At 48.4% G+C, this 20,852-nt stretch overlaps 1 protein-coding gene across 3 annotated transcripts in view; it reads left to right on the top strand.

Annotated features, from left to right (window-relative positions):
- Positions 1-20,852, top strand: part of CPAMD8 (C3 and PZP like alpha-2-macroglobulin domain containing 8) — a 98,945-nt gene that overhangs the window by 15,200 nt on the left and 62,893 nt on the right. For all 3 annotated transcript variants that reach the window (XR_006269142.1, XM_043467222.1, XM_043467221.1), the window contains exons 8-14: positions 764-877; positions 2,460-2,544; positions 3,619-3,727; positions 6,197-6,424; positions 8,730-8,900; positions 11,813-11,941; positions 19,419-19,602. Coding sequence is in view for 2 of the 3 variants with exons in the window: in XM_043467222.1 (XP_043323157.1) it covers positions 764-877; positions 2,460-2,544; positions 3,619-3,727; positions 6,197-6,424; positions 8,730-8,900; positions 11,813-11,941; positions 19,419-19,602 (1,020 nt within the window). In the remaining variant the exon portion in view is untranslated. The remainder of the gene's footprint in view (positions 1-763; positions 878-2,459; positions 2,545-3,618; positions 3,728-6,196; positions 6,425-8,729; positions 8,901-11,812; positions 11,942-19,418; positions 19,603-20,852) is intronic.

The raw sequence follows: 20,852 nt of genomic DNA, 5'->3' as shown, positions 1-20,852 counted from the left end.
GGGAAATCCTATGGTCAGAGGAGCCTGGTGGGCTTCAGTCCACGGGGTCGCAAAAGAGTGACACGATTGAGTGCCAAGCAGGCACGCACGCATGGGACCATGAGGGCCGTGTAACTGACATCTCCTTTTGTGCTTTGGCCCTAACGAAAGTGGAGTCCTATGACAGGAGAGTTGTAGCAGGGATCTGGGGAGACTGTGAACAACTGTGCACCTCGACCTGGGAGATGCATAAACATGGCAGACCCCCGAGTCCTCTGAGCCAAACGCAGAGTATGGGCCTCCAGCCGACATGGTGGGTCCTGGTGGTTGGTGCAGCATCACGCATGCCTCCAGGTCCTCTGGCCTGGCCTTGACCCCTGTCCATGTCCCTCTTCTTGATTCTGAGATGCCTGGGGAAGGCTGCCGAGTAGGGACAGGGCTTGTGTTATTCTCTGTCCCAGAGGGAATGACTCGGGTGGGGAGCAGAGTGGAGGAACTGGGAGACCTGTTTCCTGGCTCACTTGGCTCACGGCCTGCACTTGGCTTTGGCCTCAGGGCTCCCCCAGGAACCCTAAGTGCGGCCTCTCCCTGTTTCCCCAACTTAGTCTATGGAGGAGGTGCTGGCTCTGCCAAACCCTTGCCAGCCTCAGGGTGGCCTTGAGCTTCCCTGAGGGGCCGTGCGGGGAGGGGGAGAGGCCAGGTCCCCAGGGCACCTCACCACCGGATGTTGGGCTCTCTGCCCACGCAATTGCCCCAGGATGAGGGGGAGTCTCTCTTCACACAGGCATCACCAACATGACGTTCCCCTTGTCTGACCAGCCGGTACTCGGGGAATGGTTCGTTTTTGTCGAAATGCAAGGCCACATGTACAACAGGTCCTTTGAAGTTCAGAAGTATGGTAAGTTGGAGAATCTTAGGCTCTTAAGATTTCAGACCTGGGGGAACCACAGTCCCAGTGGCGACACAGATAATAAGGAAGAAGGTGGCAGGGGCCTCATTTACTGGGGGCTCAGGAGGGCCAGGCATGAAGTGGAAGGCTGGGTCTTTGTCGTGTCTTTTTTATCTATTATTTATTTGTGGCTGTGCTGGGTCTTCGTTGCTGCTTGCTGGCTTTTCTCTGGTTGAGCTGCGCAGGGGCTACTCTCTAGCTGCAATGCGTGGGCTTCTTATTGTGGTGGCTTTGCTTGCTGCCAAACATGGGCTCTAGGGCACATGGGCTTCAGGAGTTGCAGGACGTGAGCTCAGTAGTTGTGGCTCCCAGACTCTAGAGCACAGGCTCAGTAGTTGTAGCACGTGAGCTTAGCTGCTCCACGGCATGTGGCATCTTTGCGGATCAGAGATCGAACCCGTGTCCCCTGCACTGGCAGGCGGATTCTTTACCACTGAGCCACCAGGGAAGCCCCTCTCATGTCCTCCTTATAACTTTTTTCGGCCACGCCACATGGCATGTGGGATCTTTGTTCACCAACCAGGGATTGAAACCTCACCTCCAGCCTTTGAAGCACAGTCTTAACCACTGGACCCCCAGAGAAGTCCCTGTCATGTCCTTTCAAAATAAATCATGGTAAAATATATGACCTCATATAAGTAGAATGATAATATTTGTCCTTTTGTGAGTGACTTATTTCATGGAGCATAATGCCTCAAGGTCCATCCATGTTGCAGCATGTGTCAGAATGGCTTTCCTTTTTAAGCCTGTCATTTCCTTTTCTTTTTTCATCCTCATCCTGAACCTATGAGGTATCTCCATTTTACAGATGGAGTGACTGAGGCTGAGAGAGTCATTAAGGAAGATGCTCAAGGAACAAGAGCTGGGGAGTGGACCTGGATCAGAGTCACATACTCTGCTTCTGTGCTAAAAGTCTCCCTTATGGGGTCAGGGGTTTCTCTTCCTTTCGTGAAGAAGGTCTTGAAAGGAAAAGCCATAGGGGAGAGGGTTATAAGTTGCAAGCAACAGAAGCCTGGTACAGACTGAGTGAGCAAAACAAAAGGGATTTACAGGCTCGTGTAACAAGCTCTAAGGACCAGAGTCCTCATGTTTCCTCTGTTCTGCCCCCTGGTGTCCGTGTCTCTGTGGGCTGTGCAAGGTGATGAGATGGGTGGGTGTGCCCAGGGCAGCAAAGAGGGACTGTCTCCAGCCACAGCACCCCTAGGATGCCCATAACTGGTCCAGAAGCCTGGCTACTTCTGCAGCCCTGGGATGGGCTGGAATTGGCTACACTCAATGCAGATGGCCTAAAATTGATGAGGTATGGTCCCCTGAGAAAAACAGCCCTCAAAGATGGAAAATAGATGTGGCCCACAAAATCCTCAGAGAGCTGCCGGTGCTCAACAAGGCGTAGTGTGGATGCCCTTGGTGTCAGCAGTGAGGCCCTGGGGTTCAGTTTGCCGTCTTCCCTCCCACACCTCCAGCACCCTTCTGGAGCCACCCGGGTGGTGGAAGCCACCCTGCCTCCTTCCTCTCTGCTCTCTCCCTTCAGTGCTGCCGAAGTTTGAGCTCCTTATTGACCCACCCGCTTATATCCGGGACCTGGACACGTGTGAAACCGGCACGGTGCAAGCCAGGTGAGCAAGAGGCGGCCACGGTCTGCGAGGCCTTCCTACCGTGGGCCCGCCCCTCCCTAGGGCCCGCCCCACCCCAGGGCACGCCCCGCCCCGCCCCGGGGCCCGCCCCGCCCAAGACACCCCGGCCCCGCCTCCGGGGCACGCTTCCCCCGGTACTTGCCCCTCCCCTAGAAGAGTCCCCTCCGTAGGGCAGCCCCGCCCCCAGGACACGCCCCTCCCCTAGGACACGCCCATCTCCAGGGCACACCCCTTCAGCAACGCCGCTTTGCTACGCGGACAGTATCCATGGCTAGTGCGCTGTCCCCAGAGGGATATTTTTTGAGCGCTTGTTGTTCAGTCGCTCAGTCGTGTCCGACTCTTTGAGACCCGAATGACCAGGCTGTTGACAAAGCTCGACGTGAGGGTCAACCAGAGGGTGTCTAGAGGCGCTATTCCTTTCTGTCCCCTGGGAGGGCTCTACGAGGCCCGTGTTCCCGCCCCAGCTCTGCCACCTGCCGGAGGTTCTGGCTGAAACGTCTCCCTTGCGCTTCTTCCCCGAAAAAATCCAAGGGCGCGCTGGATACACTCCCATTTTATAGTCCAGAAAATGCCATAAAAATTCTGGGCAGTTTTTTTTTTTTTTTTTCAGTTTTGCTCCCATCTTTCTCCTGTGTCCCAGTAAGCAATTGTCTCCACTGCATCAGGCATGACATACATACATTTAAGTCTTTCACCTACATTCCTGAGAAGATGGTTTATTCTCATTCTCCCAGTGAGGAAACCGAAGCTCAAAGAAATCAGATCCCTGGCTCAAAGTTGAACTCCTTGGGCACTTAAGCCTAGCCAGGCCTTCCTGTTGCCCACGGTTGCTCAATCCTCTGTTCTGCCTTACTCCAACGTGTGCCCCACCTCAACAGTTGTCTCACATACCCTGCTTCTTTGGGTCCAGAGTTCCTCTCTGACCCTTGGTCTCTTTTTCTGTCCAACATGAGGCTTGGTGTAGAGGATCTCAGGGCCTTTTTGAGACTGACCCCTCCCCACTATCCTCTGGGCACCTGCTTGTGAAACTTACTACTCTTTGTCCTTTTGTTCCAGGTATACCTTTGGGAAACCTGTCTCAGGGACTTTAACCGTCAACATGACTGTGAATGGTGTGGGGTACTACAGCCAGGAGGTGGGGCGCCCCATCCTTAGGACCACCAAGGTGAGGAGCAGGAAACTCGAGCTGTCACCAAGTGGGTCCCTTCCCACAGCACCTGCTCTTGGCTTCAGCTCTGTGATCACCCATTTTATTTTACTTTCCAGAACAGTTTGTATGGTGGGAATTTTCCTGATGATAAAATTCTTACAGGCTGAACATAGAGGCTAGAACATATAAAAAAGAATAAAGTTGACTTGTCCTCTGATAGGCAGACATAGCCACTATTGCTATTTTGATGTCTTTCTTCTTAGGATGTTCTTGGAGGTAAAGGTACAGGAAAAGTTTTATTTAGACATAATTCACATACCATGCAATTCAGATATCCATATAGAAGGCAGTATTCACACCCCTGGAGTGGACGCAGAGTCTTAACCACTGGACCACCAGGGAAGTCCCACAAGTTATTGCTGCTTCTTGACTTTTAATGGATAATGCTGGGAACATTCATGTATATTTTTGTGTGATATATCTCTTGGATGTGGAATTCCTGATTTCTATGGTTTGAATTAAATATGATCACCTGAATAAGAACAAACAAAGGCTATTTATTCATAGCTTGCAGCAAGGGAGTCAGCCACCATCACTTGTGTTTGGCAGAGACTCAAAAGGCAGGTGGAGAAGTGGGAAAGCTTTATAGTGAAAAAGGGAAAAGGCTTCTGGTGTGCCATGATGGGAGGCTATTGGCATGTGGAAGTCATGGGTGGGTAACTAGAAGCAGGCATCCAATATAATTGGTGAGGGGTGCATATTTGACTTTTTCCAATTGTTGCTTGGACTGCAGGGAGATCAAACCAGTCAATCTTAAAGGAAGTCAACCCTGAATATTCATTGGAAAGGCTGATGCTGAAGCTGAAGCTCCAATACTTTGGCCACTTGATGTGAAGAGCCGACTCATTAGAAAAGACCCTGATGCTGGGAAAGATTGAAGGCAGGAGGAGAAGGGGATGACAGAAGGCGAGATGGTTGGATGGCTCACCGACTCAATGGACATGAGTTTGAGCAAACTCTGGGAGATGGTGAAGGACAGGGAAGCCCGGTGTGCTGCAGTCCATGGGGTCACGAAGAGTCAGACACGACTTAGTGACTGAACAACAGCAATTGTTTCTAAAATGGAAGTGGGGGCAAAAATCAGGGAAATAGTCAGTTATTAGGTCCTGGCCATTTGGGGCTGATTGTCATAGGGGTTATTGTTGGGTTGCTATAGAGATAGATGTCTGATTTCTTACAAGTCTGACTTATAGATACAGCTGGGCTCTCCTATGTCTGCGGATTCTGCATCCCAGGATTCAACCAGCCTCAGACAGAAACTCTTCGAAGTTTTGGTTGAATCCGTGGGTGTGGAACTTGTGGGTATGGAGAGCTGACTGTAATGGGTTGGCTTCCTACACTGGTGCCTGCAGACCTTGAGTCAGAGGTCTTTTTTTCTATACTTGTTCAGTCGCTAAGTCATGTCCAACTCTTTGCAACCCCGTAGACTGTAGCACTCCAGGTTTTCTCTGTCCTTTACTGTCTCCCAGAGTTTGCTCAAACTCATGTCCATTGAGTTGGTGATGCTCTCCAACCGTCTCATCCTCTGTTGCTCCCTTCTCCTCCTGCCCTCAATCTTTCGCAGGATCAGGGTCTTTTCCAATTAGTCTCCATCTGTATGTTCAGTCTCTGAGTGGTGACTACGTTTAGTTGTTTGGGGAACTCCCAGATTTTTTTTTTCCAAAGTGGCTACATGATTTCACATCCCCTTGCATGTAAAATTTCATAATCTGGTTTTTATTTTTCTTCTTCAACTTAAAATTCCACTGTGTGCATGCCGCTACGCAACATACACAAGCAGGCCTGGAGATTGTGGGGCTCTGAGTCAAGTCATCCCCACCTCCTCTCTACCTCCACCCAAACCAACTTTCCCGTCTCTTTGCCCCCCGGGATGTGTCCTCTCTCTCTGTCCCAATGGTTCCTCTTCTGTGGAGTGGACACTCTGCCCTCTCACCTCCTCTGTGCCTGGTCCTCATGCCCTTGTTATCCTAGCCATTCTCCCTAGAAGCTGCCCCAGTAGCTCTTGTCTTAACGTTCTCTTTACTGAGTAATTCGCTCCACAGCTCTTTATGGACGTGGATTATTTGCCCCTGGGAGCAGTCCTGAGAGAGGAGTTGATTGAGGGGGTTCTGTACCCTGGCGCGAGAGGGGAGCCAGTCCTCCAGTGTGTGGCTGACCAGGTTCAAGTCCCCACCTTGCAGTCTGGCCTGAGGGGTTAGCTTCTGCCTGAAGAGCCGACCTCTCTCCTCCTAAAAAACAATGCATATCCAGCCAGAGATTCACCCTCCATGCAGTGATGCACAGCATAGAATGGATGGATCATCGAGTGTCCCCCTGGTCCTCCAAGCGGCCAGAGGGGCACCTACTTGAGCTGTGTGTTTGTGAGTCATCTCTCAAAGCCACTCAGCTCTGGCTGAGCACGACCTGTGTGTCTCCTACCTCCAGATCCATGGCTCCCAGGACTTCAGCATCTGTGTGAAGGACATGATTCCGGCCGACGTCCCTGAGCACTTCCGGGGCACCATCAGCATCTGGGCCATGGTGACCGCTGCGGATGGGAGCCATCAGGTGGCCTTTGATGACTCCACTCCAGTCCAGAGGCAGCTGGTGGACATCCGGTACTCCAAGGACACAAGGAAACAGTTTAAGCCAGGGCTGTCCTACGTGGGGAAGGTAAGCCCCAGGCATGGTGCCCAGCAGGGCCTGTCAAGGTCACAGGCTCTGTGCTGCCTCCCACCCCAACTCCTGCCTGAGGACCACTGTGTAACCCCTGCAGTGCATTCCATGGGCCCTGCAGCCGTGATGTGGTTGAAAACCAACAACTTTTGCCCTCTTGGGATTAAGGGGCTGCTTTGCTGAGCATAGTTAGATAATTCGGAACCTCGAGTGCTAAACCAGATGCTATGCATCCGCTTATTAAATCAGTTCCACGATGGTATTGCCTTCCTTAACTGGGTTGACTTTATGTCTGGATGACTTAACTACTAGGTCCATAAAAGGCAGATCCCTGTCTCTGAGACAGTCTGATTCAGCTTTCTTGTGGGGAGTGGCATTTAGAACAAGCCCTTGCCTCCTTCCCACCCACTACACCATTTTTCTACATAGCAAAATTTGAGATGACTAGAGATTCGAGATGCTTATCCTAATTGCTGAACTGGGGCGTCTGGTTTCAGTTGGAATTTGGGGGGGAAGGGAGGGCAAGACCAGTGGAGTCTTGTGTCACCCCAGGGTGACCCTTGCCTTTCCCCAGCCCCCACACCTGTCTTCCATTTTCCATCCTGTGGGTCACCCACAGGATCCTAGAGGTCTGTCTTCATGCTGTTCCTACTCCTCCTGCTCGGCTCTGGGGCCTCCCTTCTCTCCTCCATGATGAGATCTCAGCCCCCACCCCCAGATCTCTGTCCCACATATAGAGACATGGCTTGTGTGCCCCTGGATTTGAAGGTCCCAGCTAAGGCACCATACAGAATATGTATGAATGGACTTGGGGCTGTCCCTTCAGTGAAAGGGGAGCATTTCCCCTACACCCAAGAAATTATCCACTCTCTGCATTAGGGGCTTCCCAGGTGGCAGAGTGGTAAAGAACCCACCTGCCAATGCAGGAGACCTAAGACACATGGATTCAATCCCTGGGTTGGGAAGATCCCCTGGAGGAGGGCATGGCAACCCACTCCAGTATTCTCACCTGGAGAATCCCCATGGACAGAGGAGCCTGGCGGGCTACAATCCATAGGGTCGCAAAGAGTTGGACACAACTGAAGTGACTTGGCACTCATTTCATATTTACATTAAAGAATGGAGCTGGGAATACCCTGGCAGTCCAGTGGTTAAAACTTCGCCTTCAAATGCAGGGGGTGAGGATTCAATCCCTGGTTGGGGAGCTAAGATTTCACATGCCTTGTGGCCAAAACCAAAACAGGAAACAGAAACAATACTGTAACAAATTCCGTAAAGACTAAAAATGATCTACATTAAAAAAGAAGAAAAACAAGATTAGAACTGGTCACCCCATCACCAAATACCTAAACAGTTGAGAAGTGCTCCAGGATCTTTCAGGAACCACTGATCATATTTCTTCACAACATCCATGTCTTTTGAACCTCTCACTCTGACTGCCTTTTCTACCTGCCTGAATGAGTGAGGTCTAAGAGTCACATGGAACTGTTTCCACCACATTGCTTGCCCTATTCCTTCCTGGCTGTGGCACCAGGTAAATGGCTGGTGATTTGTGCCTTGTGACTTCTTTGCCAAGTCCAAGGTCATAAAAGCTTTCCCCTGTGTTATCTTCTAAGTATTTTGTAGATCTAACCATTATATTTAGGTCTCTGATTCATTTTGAGTTAATTTTGGCATATGGTGTGAGGTAGGGATTCAGCTTCATTCTTTTGCATCTGGAGACCCAATTGTCCCAAAACCATTTGTTGAAGGAATTGTTGTTTTCCCATTGAATGGTCTTGGCACCCTTGTCAACAATCAATTGACTGTAATCCTTTTCTTTTGCAGTGCCATGTGCCATGTGGAATTTTAGTTCCCTGACCAGGAATCGAACACATGCCCCCTGCAGTGAGAGGGAGGAGTCCTAACCACTGAACATGCCAGGGAATTCCCCTTCACCATATTTTGATCTTTTTTTTTTATCTTTAATCAATTGACTATAGATGGGTGGGCTTATTTCTGGGCTGTCAGTTCTAATTCATTAGTTTTCATACCTGTCCTCATACGAGTTCCAAGTGCAGTGTCTTCACTACTGCACCTTTATAGTAAGTTTTGAAATTGGATGTACGAGTTCTTGATTCATTAACAGGATTGCTTTGGCTATTTGGGGCCCCTTACAATTTCCTGTGAATTTTAGCATCAAATTGTCGATTGCCACAAGGGAGCTGGCCAGGATTCTGCCGGGGGATTGGGTCGAGTCTGTAGATCAGTTTGGGGAGTGTCACAAGCCTAACCATATTGACCCCTTGGTGACCCATTCCAGGTGGAGCTGTCCTACCCAGATGGTAGCCCGGCGGAGGGAGTGACCGTCCAGATCAGGGCAGAACTGACGCCGAAGGACAACATCTACACCATGGAGTCTGTGTCACAGGGTGGGCTGGTGGAGTTTGAAATCCCCTCCATCCCTATGTCAGCCCAGCATGTGTGGCTGGAGGTGGGTGAGTCACCTAGACCCTTGTCGTTCAGCCAGCAGACATGGTTTTGGTCCCTCCTCCAGGCCATGCTCAGGCACTGGGTCAGTGGTCCTAGGTCCTGCCCCTGTCCTGAGTGAGTTCACAGTCTGATGGGAAAGCCGGCCAGGGGGTCAGATTAAACCAAACACCCCAGAGTGAGGCAGGATGCTGAGACGGGGTCAGGGTGTCTGGCTGCCCCCAAAGGATCTTCCCAGGTGGACTCCTGACCAGGAGGAGGTTCAGCCAGGCTGCTTCCCGGAAGGTGGAACAACATATGCAGAGGCCCAGAGAACTGCAATCATAGTATAATAGGGTTCTGCGATGCCCAGCTGGCCGAGCCATTGCAGGACGATACGGAGGAGGGAGCTGGTGGGGCTTCCCCTTTCCTCAAGGGATGTTGCTTAGGGTTCACCCAGAAGGCAGTTCAGTGTCAGGTGGAGTAATGGTCTGATTTTTATAACCTCTCGAGACTCCAGAGGTCTTCCCAAATTGGGCAGTGGTAAAGAATCTGCCTGCCTATGCAGGAGACACAAGGGTTCAGTCCCTGGGTCAGGAAGATCCCCTGGAGGAGGGAATGGCAACTCACTCCAGTATGCTTGCCTGGGAAATCTACGGACAGAGGAGTGTGGCTGGCTACAGTCCTTGGGGCTGCAAAGAGTTGGACATGACTGAACACACACAGACACACACACATACCCCCTACTCCAGTTTCCATAGTGGGGGGGAGCGTGTCTGGGTGAGGTCACAGGTGGACAGGTGGGAGGCAGTGATGGAGCTGTGGAGGTAGAATTGGCAGGACCTGATGTCCCCTTGTCAGGGGCGGGAGGAGCAGGAGTAATAGAGAGGATGCCCCAGCCTTATCTCTAAGGCTGATGGTGGGCATGGTGGCCTCACGGACACTGGGGTGGTGGAGACAGGGGCAGCTGAGAATAAATGTGTAGGTGGGAGCCGAGAACACTTGTGATCACTGTGTCCCCTGTGGGCAACATGTCCTTAAAGATTTTTTAACAGCCAGATGTCTCCAGGCCACCAACAGTTTTAACCAACTGGCTACAAATTTGGGGGTTCCAGCTACCCCAGGACCAAACAAATACAGATTTTTTAATGATTGAAAGACACCCCTTAATTTCTGTTAGTCTTTTAAGAATTAGGTAGCAGCAAAGCCCCCAAATGACTTCAAATACTAGAATTAGCTGAATAATTTCGTCTCTCATAAGATACATAACCAAAAATCAGCATCTCCCCAAAATGTCACTTTTATGGAAAGACAGCCTATTTCTGTGACCAAATACTGCCTAAGAAAAGGTCTTTAATTATTTTCTTAAAAAGAATGATGAATTTTAAACTTTACTTTTAGTTGACATATATATGTCTCTCTCTCTATATATATATAATTGACATATAGTCATTGCAGGCATTCAATGTAATGATTCAATGTATGTATGTACTAGGAAATGACGCCACAGTGTGTCCAATTGCCATACATAGTTACACTTTTGTTTTCACTTGTGATGAGAACCTATAAGATCTGTGATAGTGCTAGTGGTAAAGAACCTGGCTGCCAATGCAGGAGACACAAGAGATGCAGGTTCAATCCCTGGGTGGGGAAGGCACCCTGGAGGAGGAAATGGCAACACACTCCAGTATTCTTGCCTGGAGAATCCCATGGACAGAGGAGTCTGGCGGGCTACCGTCCATGGGGCCACAGAGAGTCAGACACAACTGTGGGGCTGGGCACACAAGATCTGTTTTCTTAGCAACTTTCTCTATGTGCAGATATATTTTTTATATAGCAAAATGATACAAATTAGGACCAACCAAAGAGAGATACACACATGTATAGGACGAGAGCTGGAGGGTCCCAAATTTATAGCTTTTTGTGCTGTCCCTGTGAAGCTGGGACACCTCACCCTCCTGACAACACACAGAGAAAGTGTCAATCTGGATGCTCACTCACCTTCAGGGTCCACAGCTTTTATTGGGATCTCATTACATAGTCTTGATTGATTTATCATTGGCCCCGTGACTGAACTCGGTCTCTAGCCACCTCTCCTCTCTTGAGGCCAACTTGATACCACATCACGTGGTTCAAAGTGCCTACCCTCTAATCCCATGATCGGTCTTTCTGGCTTGGCTGTCCCCGCCCTGAATCGCTCCTTAGCACATTTTATCAGGACCCGGCCTGAATAACAAAGACACTCCCATCTCTTGGGGAACCCCAGGGGTTTAGAGGCTATCTCCCACTAACTGGGATGAAGTCAGGCCAGCTTCTTTATTCTGTATCACACAGAGGTCTTAAAGCCCCCCTGCCCCATACCCTGCGTCTGGCATCTTCTTGTGTTAACCGCATTCTTCCAGCAGCAAGTGAAGGCAGCAGGTTTAAATTCCCAAAGGAGCAAAAGAAGTACAACTGCCTGTCCCTGGGGTGTTCAGAGAGGGGTCTGAGAGCTCCAGGTGGAGCTGCATCCAGAGCCCCAGGGATGCAGTCCAGCTGGCTGCCCCCTCTCCTGACCACCATCTCCTCTATGCTCACTTCCGAAGCAGGCTGTACCCTCCGAGAAGCCCCTGGGGCTGCCGGCAAGCCCAGGACATGGGGGTCCTTAATATGCCCGTGATGGAGCTGCCTCTCGGTGGCCACGTGGGCCACCCACCCCTGACTGAGCCAGCCCCCAACACCCTGTGACCAGTCTTTGACACTTGCTTCCTATGGAGGTGGGAAAGAACAAGCTCGCCACACAGGACCCCATTCTCTGAGAATTGGGGAGGGGGTTCTCCAGAAGGAAATGGGAACATGAGAGGGTCTTGCTGCAGAGCAGGGCAGGTCGAAGCATCCCCAGGACCCCCTTCCTACACCAAGCCTCCAAGCCTTGACTGAGTACCCTGTCTTCTTCAGACCAAGGTGACAGCCCTCAGTGGGAAGCCCGTGGGGGCCCAGTACCTGCCCAGCTACCTCTCGCTCAGCAGCTGGTACTCCCCCAGCCAGTGCTACCTGCAGCTGCAGCCGCCCTCCCATCCCCTGCAGGTAAGGCTTTCAGGTGCGCCCTTCCCCAGGCAGGAGGGGGCCCAGGAAGCAAGCAGCACGCATGTGCCTCCAGGGGACCTGCGCGCGCTTCTCCTCCCTTCTCTCTCCACACTGGTAACCACTAGTTTTTTTCTCTATTTATATGAGTGTGTTTGTTTTGTCATGTTCATCCATTTGTTTTCGCTTTTAGAGTCCATGTATAATAGAAGTGATAGGGTTTCCCTGATGGCTCAGACCGTAGAGAATCTGCCTGCAGTGCAGGAGACCTGGCTTAGATCTCTGGCTCAGGACAATCTCCCAGAGAAGAAAATGGCAACCCACTCCAGTATTCTTGCCTGGAGAATCCCATGGACCGAGGAGCCTGGTGGGCTACAGTCCATGGGGTCACAAAGAGTTGGACACGACTTAAACGACTTAGCATGCACACACGCCTGCACGCATGTTTTATAAAGCACACTGTTAACGCTCCTAATTGAGAGCACCGAGGGCTGAGCCCGGCTGCCGTGGGTGGTGACAGGCTCTCCAGTACTGTCTGTTGTGGAAGCCACTTGATGATGGGGCTCCCAGACCCTACCAGCCCCGTAAACCTCTGACACTCCCACCCTAGGGGTGCTGCCGAGACCTAAGTCTTCAAGGGGTCCCTGGGATGCAGCTTTGAGGAACTGAGGAGTTGGGGGTGCCTGTGCGTCAGGGCTGGGTGGTCCTCTGTGGGGATTATGAGAATAAGAAACTCCACTGAGATTGTGCCCAACTTGGCTGAACACGCTGTTCCAGTTTTAATGCCGTTCAACCAGCCGTGCAGCGTGGGGAGGCTGGCGTTGGCTGCCTTCCCGTGTGGGCGGGAAGGAGTCCTGTGTCCCAGCTGCCGGGACCCATGTTCCCAGTAGGCAAGGACTTGGCAGGGCTGCTCAGACAGCCCCCTGGGAGGGACACCTCTGTCTTGCCTGAGTCAGATCAGCAGGCGCCCACTCCCCCTGTCCCAGACGGTCAAGGAGGGGCCCTGAGTGTGAACTTGAGGCGCGAGTGGCTGCGCTTGGTTCAATCCAGGCTGTGTCGGGTCCTCTTCCTTTCCTCCAGCCCCGAGGGGTGTGCAGCAAGGAGTGGCTCTGCAAATGGGTTCTGTCACCCCAGTTTTTCAGGGAGACTCTGACGCCGTGGGGTTAGTTCATGAGAAGAAGAAAAAAGTTTGTGCTCTTTCCTTGTTTTTTCCCCAACGTCTCAAACTGGAGCGGACTTTTGTTTGGGTGTCATTATAAGGAAGATATTTACAAATTTAGAGAGAAATAGAAAAAAATAGTGTAATAACCATGTGCCCTCCACCTAGATTTATGAATTGATATTTTGCTCCATCCATCTACCCACCCATCCACTCACCCACCTATCCATCCATCCACCTGCTCACCCATCTATCCATCTGTCCACCCATCCACCCATCCTCTCATCTTCTCACCCACCCATCCTTTCATCTTCCCACCCACCCATCCATCCATCCACCCATCTTCTACCTACCCATCCATCTACCCATCCGTTCACTCACCCATTCATCCATTTCTCTCTACTTTTTTTGGCTGCAGCATTTGAAAGTAAGTTGCAGATATCTTGATACTTCCCTCTTAAATTCTTGAGTCTTAAAGACATTCTTTTTCAGTCATTCTATCTAAGAAAATTGTATTAACTCAATCATGTTATTTAATTCATCGGCAATCGTCAGATTTTCAAAGGTGTCCTCAAGATATAGTTTGTCTATAGTGTGGATTCACACCCATGCTTGTCTGCATAGTCCTGTGCATCCGTGTGTGAGTGTGCATGTGTATACATGCTTGTGTGTATTCACCTGTGTGTGTGTGCACGTATTTTATTCAGGATCAATTTATATGTTGCATTTGCTTTTCTGTGTCTGTAATCACTCCTGAGCTGGAACCTTTTCATCACTGTGACTTTTGTAAAGAATCCAAGCCTGTGGTCTTGTAGATTATCCCACACTCTGAATGAGATTCGGGTTGAAGCATTGTTTTGGTAATATTACTATGTACATGCTACTTTTGTTGTATCAGAAGGCAGAGTTTTGGGCAGCCCCACCCTTGCTGAAGCTGATCTTATCCTTGGTTCCAGTCTAGTTCCTACCAGCTCTTTCCTTCTGCAGACGAGGCTAATAAATAATCTGGGTGACACTCTGAGGCCCCTGCCACAGTGTTCTGACCCTCAGCAACATTTTGCCCAATGCTTTTTTCATCTTTTTTTGGAGTGGGGTGTGTCTTATGGCATGCAGGATCTTAGTTCCCCTTCCAGGGATCAAATCCATGCCTCCTGCAGTGGAAGCACACAGTCTTAACTATTGGACTGCCAAGGAAGTCCCGCCTTTAACATCTTTGATGATTCTTGCTGTAATCAGTTATCACTTTGGGGCTTCATATAAAGATTCTGATTTATGCATTTATTATGATTCTTGCATCCTTTTTGCACTTACTAGGTGGCATTCCTCTGTAAAAAACTTTCTCCACCAGTATTTTAGTTGTGTGATTGTTTTTAGAGTGCCTATCGTCTTCAGTTCAGTTGCTCAGTTGTGTCCGACTATTTGTTACCCCATGAACCGTAGCACGCCAGGCCTCCCTGTCCATCACCAACTCCCGGAGTTTACCCAAACCATGTCCATTGAGTCAGTGATGCCATCCAACCCTCTAATCCTCTGTCGTCCCCTTCTCCTGCCCTCAATCTTTCCCAGCATCAGGGTCTTTTCCAATGAGTCAGCTCTTCGCATCAGGTGGCCGAAGTATTGGAATTTCAGCTTCCACATCAGTCCTTCCAATGAACACCCAGGACTTCCAGTGAACACCTTTAGAATGGACTGATTGGATCTTCTTGCAGGCCAAGGGACTCTCAAGAGTCTTCTCCAACACCACAGTTCAAAAGCATCAATTCTTCTGCGCTCAGCTTTCTTATAGTCCAACTCTCACATCCATACATGACCACTGGAAAAACCATAGCCTTGACTAGACAGACCTTTGTTGACAAAGTAATGTCTCTGCTTTTTAATATGCTGTCTAGGTAGGTCATAACTTTTCTTCCAAGGAGCAAGCGTCTTTTAATTTCATGGCTGCAATCACCATCTGCAGTGACTTTGGAGCCCCCCAAAATAAAGGCTGTCACTATTTTCATTGTTTCCCCATCTATTTGCCATGAAGTGATGGGACCGGATGCCATGATCTTAGTTTTCTGAATGTTGAACTTTAAGCCAACTTTTTCACTCTCCCCTTTTACTTTCATCAAGAGGCTCTTTAGTTCTTCTTCACTTTCTGCCATAAGGGTGGTGTCATCTGCATATCTGAGCTTATTGATATTTCTCCCATCAATCTTGATTCCAGCTTGTAGTTCTTCCAGCCCAGCGTTTCTCATGATGTACTCTGCATATAAGTTAAATAAGCAGGGTGACAATATACAGCCTTGACGTACTCCTTTTCCTATTTGGAACCAGTCTGTTGTTCTATGTCCAGTTCTAACTGTTGTTTCCTGACCTGCATGCAGGTTTCTCAAGAGGCAGATCAGTTGGTCTGGTATTCCCATCTCTTTCAGAATTTTCCACAGTTTAGTGTGATCCACACAGTCAAAAGCTTTGGAGCAATCAATAAAGCAGAAATAGATGTTTTTCTGGAACTCTCTTGCTTTCTCAATGATCCAGCAGATGTTGGCAGTTTGATTTCTGGTTCCTCTGCCTTTTCTAAAACCAGCTTGAACATCTGGAAGTTCATGGTTCACTTAGTGGCTTGGAGAATTTTGAGCATTACTTTGCTAGCATGTGAGATGAATGCAATTGTGCAGTAGTTTGAGCATTCTTTGGCATTGCCTTTCTTTGGGATTGGAATGAAAACTGACCTTTTCCAGTCCTGTGGCCCCTGCTGAGTTCTCCAAATTTGATGACATATTGAGTGCAGCACTTTCACAGCATCATCTTTTAGGATTTGAAATAGCTCAACTAGAATTCCATCGCCTCCACTAGCTTTGTTCATAGTGATGCTTCCTAAGGCCCACTTGACTTCACATTCCAGGATATCTGGCTCTAGGTGAGTGATCACACCATCGTGAATATCTGGGTTGTGAAGATCTTTTTTTTGTACAGTTCTTCTGTGTATTCTTGCCACCTCTTCTTAATATCTTCTGCTTCTGTCAGGTCCATACCATTTTTGTCCTTTATTGAGCCCATCTTTTGCATGAAAAGTTTCCTTGGTATCTCTAATTTTCTTGAAGAGATCTCTAGTCTTTCCCATTCTATTGTTTTCCTCTATTTCTTTGCATTGATCACTGAGGAAGGCTTTCTTTTTTTTTTTTTTTCCATTTATTTGTATTAGTTGGAGGCTAATTACTTTACAATATTGTAGTGGTTTTTGTCATACACTGACATGAATCAGCCATGGATTTACACGTATTCCCCATCCCGATCCCCCCTCCCACCTCCCTCCCTACCCGATCCCTCTGGGTCTTCCCAGTGCACCAGGCCCGAGCACTTGTGAGGAAGGCTTTCTTATCTCTCCTTGCTATTCTTTGGAACTCTGCATTCAAATGGGAATATCTTTCCTTTTCTCCTTTGCTTTTCACTTCTCTTCTCACAGCTATTTGTAAGGCCTCCTCAGACAGCCATTTTGCTTTTTTGCACTTCTTTTTCGTGGGGATGGTCTTGCTCCCTGTCTCCTGTACAAGGTCACAAACTTCCATCCATGGTTCATCAGGCACTCTGTCTATCAGATCTAGTCCCTTAAATCTATTTCTCACTTCCACTGTCTTATATACTTCTTATATACTTCTAAAAAAGTATCCACTATGTTATAATCAGTTACCATCATATTCCTTTTTTTCTTTTTCAAATTTTTAAATAATTTTAGACTTACAGAAGAGTTACTCATAGAGTGCAGAGAGTCCCTCTATATCCTCCCTCTAGCTTCCCCTAGTGTTTTAAATTTTTTAAGTGTTGTTTGCTTTTTGTTTTTGTGAGAGTAATTTATATATTTTGGATATCCACCCTTATCAGATATATGACATGAAAGTATTTTCTCCCATTCCGTGTGTTGTCTTTTCACTTTCCTGATAGTGTCCTTTGATGCAACAAAGATTTTTAACTTTTGGTGAAATCCAATTTATTTGTTATTTTTCTTTTGTTGCTTTGCCTATCTCAAAGACACCATTACCAAATCCAAGGTCATGAAAGTTTACCTCTATGCTTTCTTCTAAGAGTTTTATAGTTTTAGCTCTTACATTTAAGTCTTTGAACCATTTGAGTTAATTTTTTTATATGGTGTGAGGGTAGGGTTCAACTTCATTTTTTGCATTTGGAGATCTAGTTGTTCCAGAATCATCTGTGGGAAAGACTGTTCTTTCCTCATCAAGTGATCTTGGCACCCTTGTTGAGAATCAGTTTGCCATAGAAGATTATTTCTGGACTCTCAGTTCTATCCTATTGATCTGTATGTCTGTCATTATGCCAGGACCACAGTGCCTTGAAGATGATTTTTGAAATTGGCAAGTGTGAGTTTTACAACTTTGTTCTTTTTTCAAGATTGTTTTGGTTAATGCTGGATCCTTTGCATTTCCATATGAATTTTAGAATCAGCCTTTGCATTTTGGCAAAAAAGGCCACTCACACTTCCTTCTAATGTTATCATCTCATGTACAAACCATGGTACAATTGTTGAAACTAAGAAATGAGCACTGGAGATGGCTATTAGCTAAACTCTGGACTTTACTTTGATTTCCCTAGTTTTTCCAGGGATTCCTTTTTTTTTTTTTTTTTGGTTCAGGATCCCATGCAGGATCTTGCATTGCACTTCCTCTCCTCCAGTCTGATGGTTTCTCAATCTTTCCTTTTCTTTCATGAACCTGACATTCTTGAAAGGTTCACTTTTCTTTCTGCTGTTCCAATTCCCCAAATTTGGCTGTGGGAGCACCTCTGGGCCAGCTCCTTAAACAGGTAAGTTCTTTTCTCCAGTGGGAGGTAGAATGACATTTATTAACCACTCACAGTGAACAGGTTCTGTTGAGAATAATATATTCATTAATGCATTTATCATCTCATTGGATCCTCAGGACCTTCTCTCCAGGAGATATAACCTTATGTTACAGATGGGGAAACTGAGGATCAGAGAGGTGAAATGACTTACTTAAGGACCCACAGCAAGAATGATACTCACCACTCACCACCCCTCCTCTGAGCATTCAGGGTGGCCCAGATGTTTGGGGAGAGTCATGAATTGTAAATCATAGAGCATATGAGGGAACCTCTGGGGCAAAGACCCAGAGGAAGACTTCTCATGCAGCTTGTTGCCTCAGTGTTGGATATGGTCATACTCTAAGCCCTCGGGGAGGTCACAGGACTTGGGAGACTTTGGCTGTAACACAAAGAATGAGGGCAGCTTGGAGGTTAAGCATGGGGCACTGGCTTCTGCCCTTTGGGGTTTGAATCCTCTTCCTATAACTCACTAATGTTGAAAATGGACCAAGCTTCAGTTTCCCCCCTCTGGAAACTTGGGGATTATGATAGAACCCGGCTCATCAGTGTATAGTTTCAGTGAGAAGTATTCAGTATCAGTGAGAAGTTTCAGCCCACTGCCAGCACTTGCACCTGTGAAGTTAGGGAATAGTCCCCACGACCATCCCCCTACCTGATACCCGTTGCTGAATTTGAGGGTCCTCAAATCACCTTCAGTTTCTTTAGTCTCTAGAGGGATTCACAGAATCTCTGAAAGCTGTCATACTCACAGTTACAGTTTAATACAGTGAATGATACAGACTAAAATCAGGCAAGGCAAGAGGATCCTAAGGCAGGGGCCAGATGAGTTCTGAATGTGAACTTCCAGTTGTCCTCTCCCCACAGAGTCGAGGACAGTGTTACTTTGCCAGTAATGATGTGTGCCTACACACATGGTGTACTGCCCACCAAGGGTGCTCACCTGAGCCTCAGTGTCCAGGGTTTTTGTTGGGGGTCAGTCATATAGACATGGTTGACTACCTGCCTGGCTGGTCCCAGTCTTAATCCTTCTGTAGGTCAAACTTATATAGTGTGCCCCAAGGTCCCCACCATAAATTATGTTGTTAGCATCTGGTGTGGTCCCAGACCCTAGATAAACAAAGACTCATCAGGCAGAACATTTCAAGGCCTTCGAGATCAGCCCCAGGAGCAGTGGCCAAAGGCCAGACCTCTTTGGAGGCTAGGTTCAGCTACTTACTACACTGTCCTCCCTGAGAGCTTCCATGCCCTTATGACATTTCACCCACACCACAGTTCCATTTTCAGAGCGTCAGCTGGGGTGGCTGTGATGATGTAGTCACAGCCAGGGACAGATACTGAGCATTCTGCTCTGAGGCCAGTGCTCCTCTGCAGCACTGGCCTCCTTGTGGCCCCAGAGTGGGCTTCTCCCTCGGGTGAGCTGTGACGTTGGTGCTGTTCTGTGGGTGCCAGGCAGGGCCCCCCATGCTTGCATGTCTCCCACAGGTTGGGGAGGATGCCTATTTCCCTGTGAAGTCCACGTGTCCCTGCAATTTCACCCTGTACTACGAGGTGGCTGCGAGGGGCAACATCGTGCTCTCAGGCCAGCAGCCTGCCCACATCACCCAGCAGAGAAGCAAGCGGGCAGCCCTGGAGAAACCCATTCGCCTAATGCACCTTTCTGAGACAGGTGAGCTCATCCCCAGGCTGGAGGTTCCTGTTCTTCCTTCTGAACCACTGAGACTGGGATGGGCATCCCAGCAAGGCATGGTAAGCAGAATGCATCCAGGAGGGGAGCCTGCTTCAGGGCGAAGGGCACACACCCCAGGCAAGGCTGGACTGGGACCAGGAGGGTGGGCAGTGACCAGCTGCTGGAGGCAACTTCTCTTGAGGCCGCCATGGGCTGGGCCCCTGAGCAGGTCCACACTATGCCATGCTGCCTTCTGTCAACCCCCTTCTGCTTTTGCCCAGACTGACTCCCCATTAAGGAGTCCTTCTCCCTGCTTTCCTTGATGCCACTTGCTCCTCACAAGACCCATCTTCTCCCCTGGGTCTTCCCATCCCTCTCCTCTTTACAGCCTCTCTGCCCAAAGCAGGATCCCCAAACTAAGGACCATGGACACTTGCAGGGTATTCTTTGTGGTGGGGGCCGTGCTGTGCACTCTAGGGTGCTAAGCAACATCCCTGATCTCCACCCGTTAGATGCCAGTGGCAATCCACCTACACTCAGTATGACAACCTGAAATGTCTCCTGATATTGCCAGTGTTTCTGGGGGGAAAGTGACTCCTGGGTAAGAATCACTGAGATAGATGATGATAGATTCATAGATAGAACCATCAATAGATCAATTGATAGATGAATGATAGAGTTATGGATGGATGAAAAAGTGAAAGTAAAAGTCAAAGTTGCTCTTTCTGACCCCATGGATGGATAAGTAGATAAATAGATGCATGTATAGAATCATCAATAGATAAATTGATAGATAGATGGATGATAGCGTCATGGATGGATGAAAAAGTGAAAGTAAAAGTGAAAGTTGCTCTTTCTGACCCCATGGATGGATAAGTAGGTAAGTAGATAAATAGGTTCATGTATAGAATCATCAATAGATAAATTGATAGGTGAATGGATAGTCATGGATGGGTGAGTAGTTTCATGGATAGATAAATAGAATCATCAATAGGTAAATTGATAGGTGAATGGATAGTCAAGGATGGGTGAGTAGTTTCATGGATAGATAAATAGAATCATCAATAGATAAATTTATGGATGGATAGTCATGGATGAATAGTTTCATGGATAGATAAATAGAAGCATCAATAAATAAATGGATAGATGGATGGATAGATAAAGTCACAGATGGGTGAATGGACGGTTGGGTGGATAGACAGATGATCGATAGGGAGACAGGCAAACAGAGTCTCTCTGATTCTAAGCCA

Source organism: Cervus canadensis, chromosome 4, assembly GCF_019320065.1.
Source record: "Cervus canadensis isolate Bull #8, Minnesota chromosome 4, ASM1932006v1, whole genome shotgun sequence".
Classification (NCBI taxonomy): Eukaryota; Metazoa; Chordata; class Mammalia; order Artiodactyla; family Cervidae; genus Cervus; species Cervus canadensis.
This window is presented reverse-complemented; position numbering and strand designations above follow the sequence as displayed.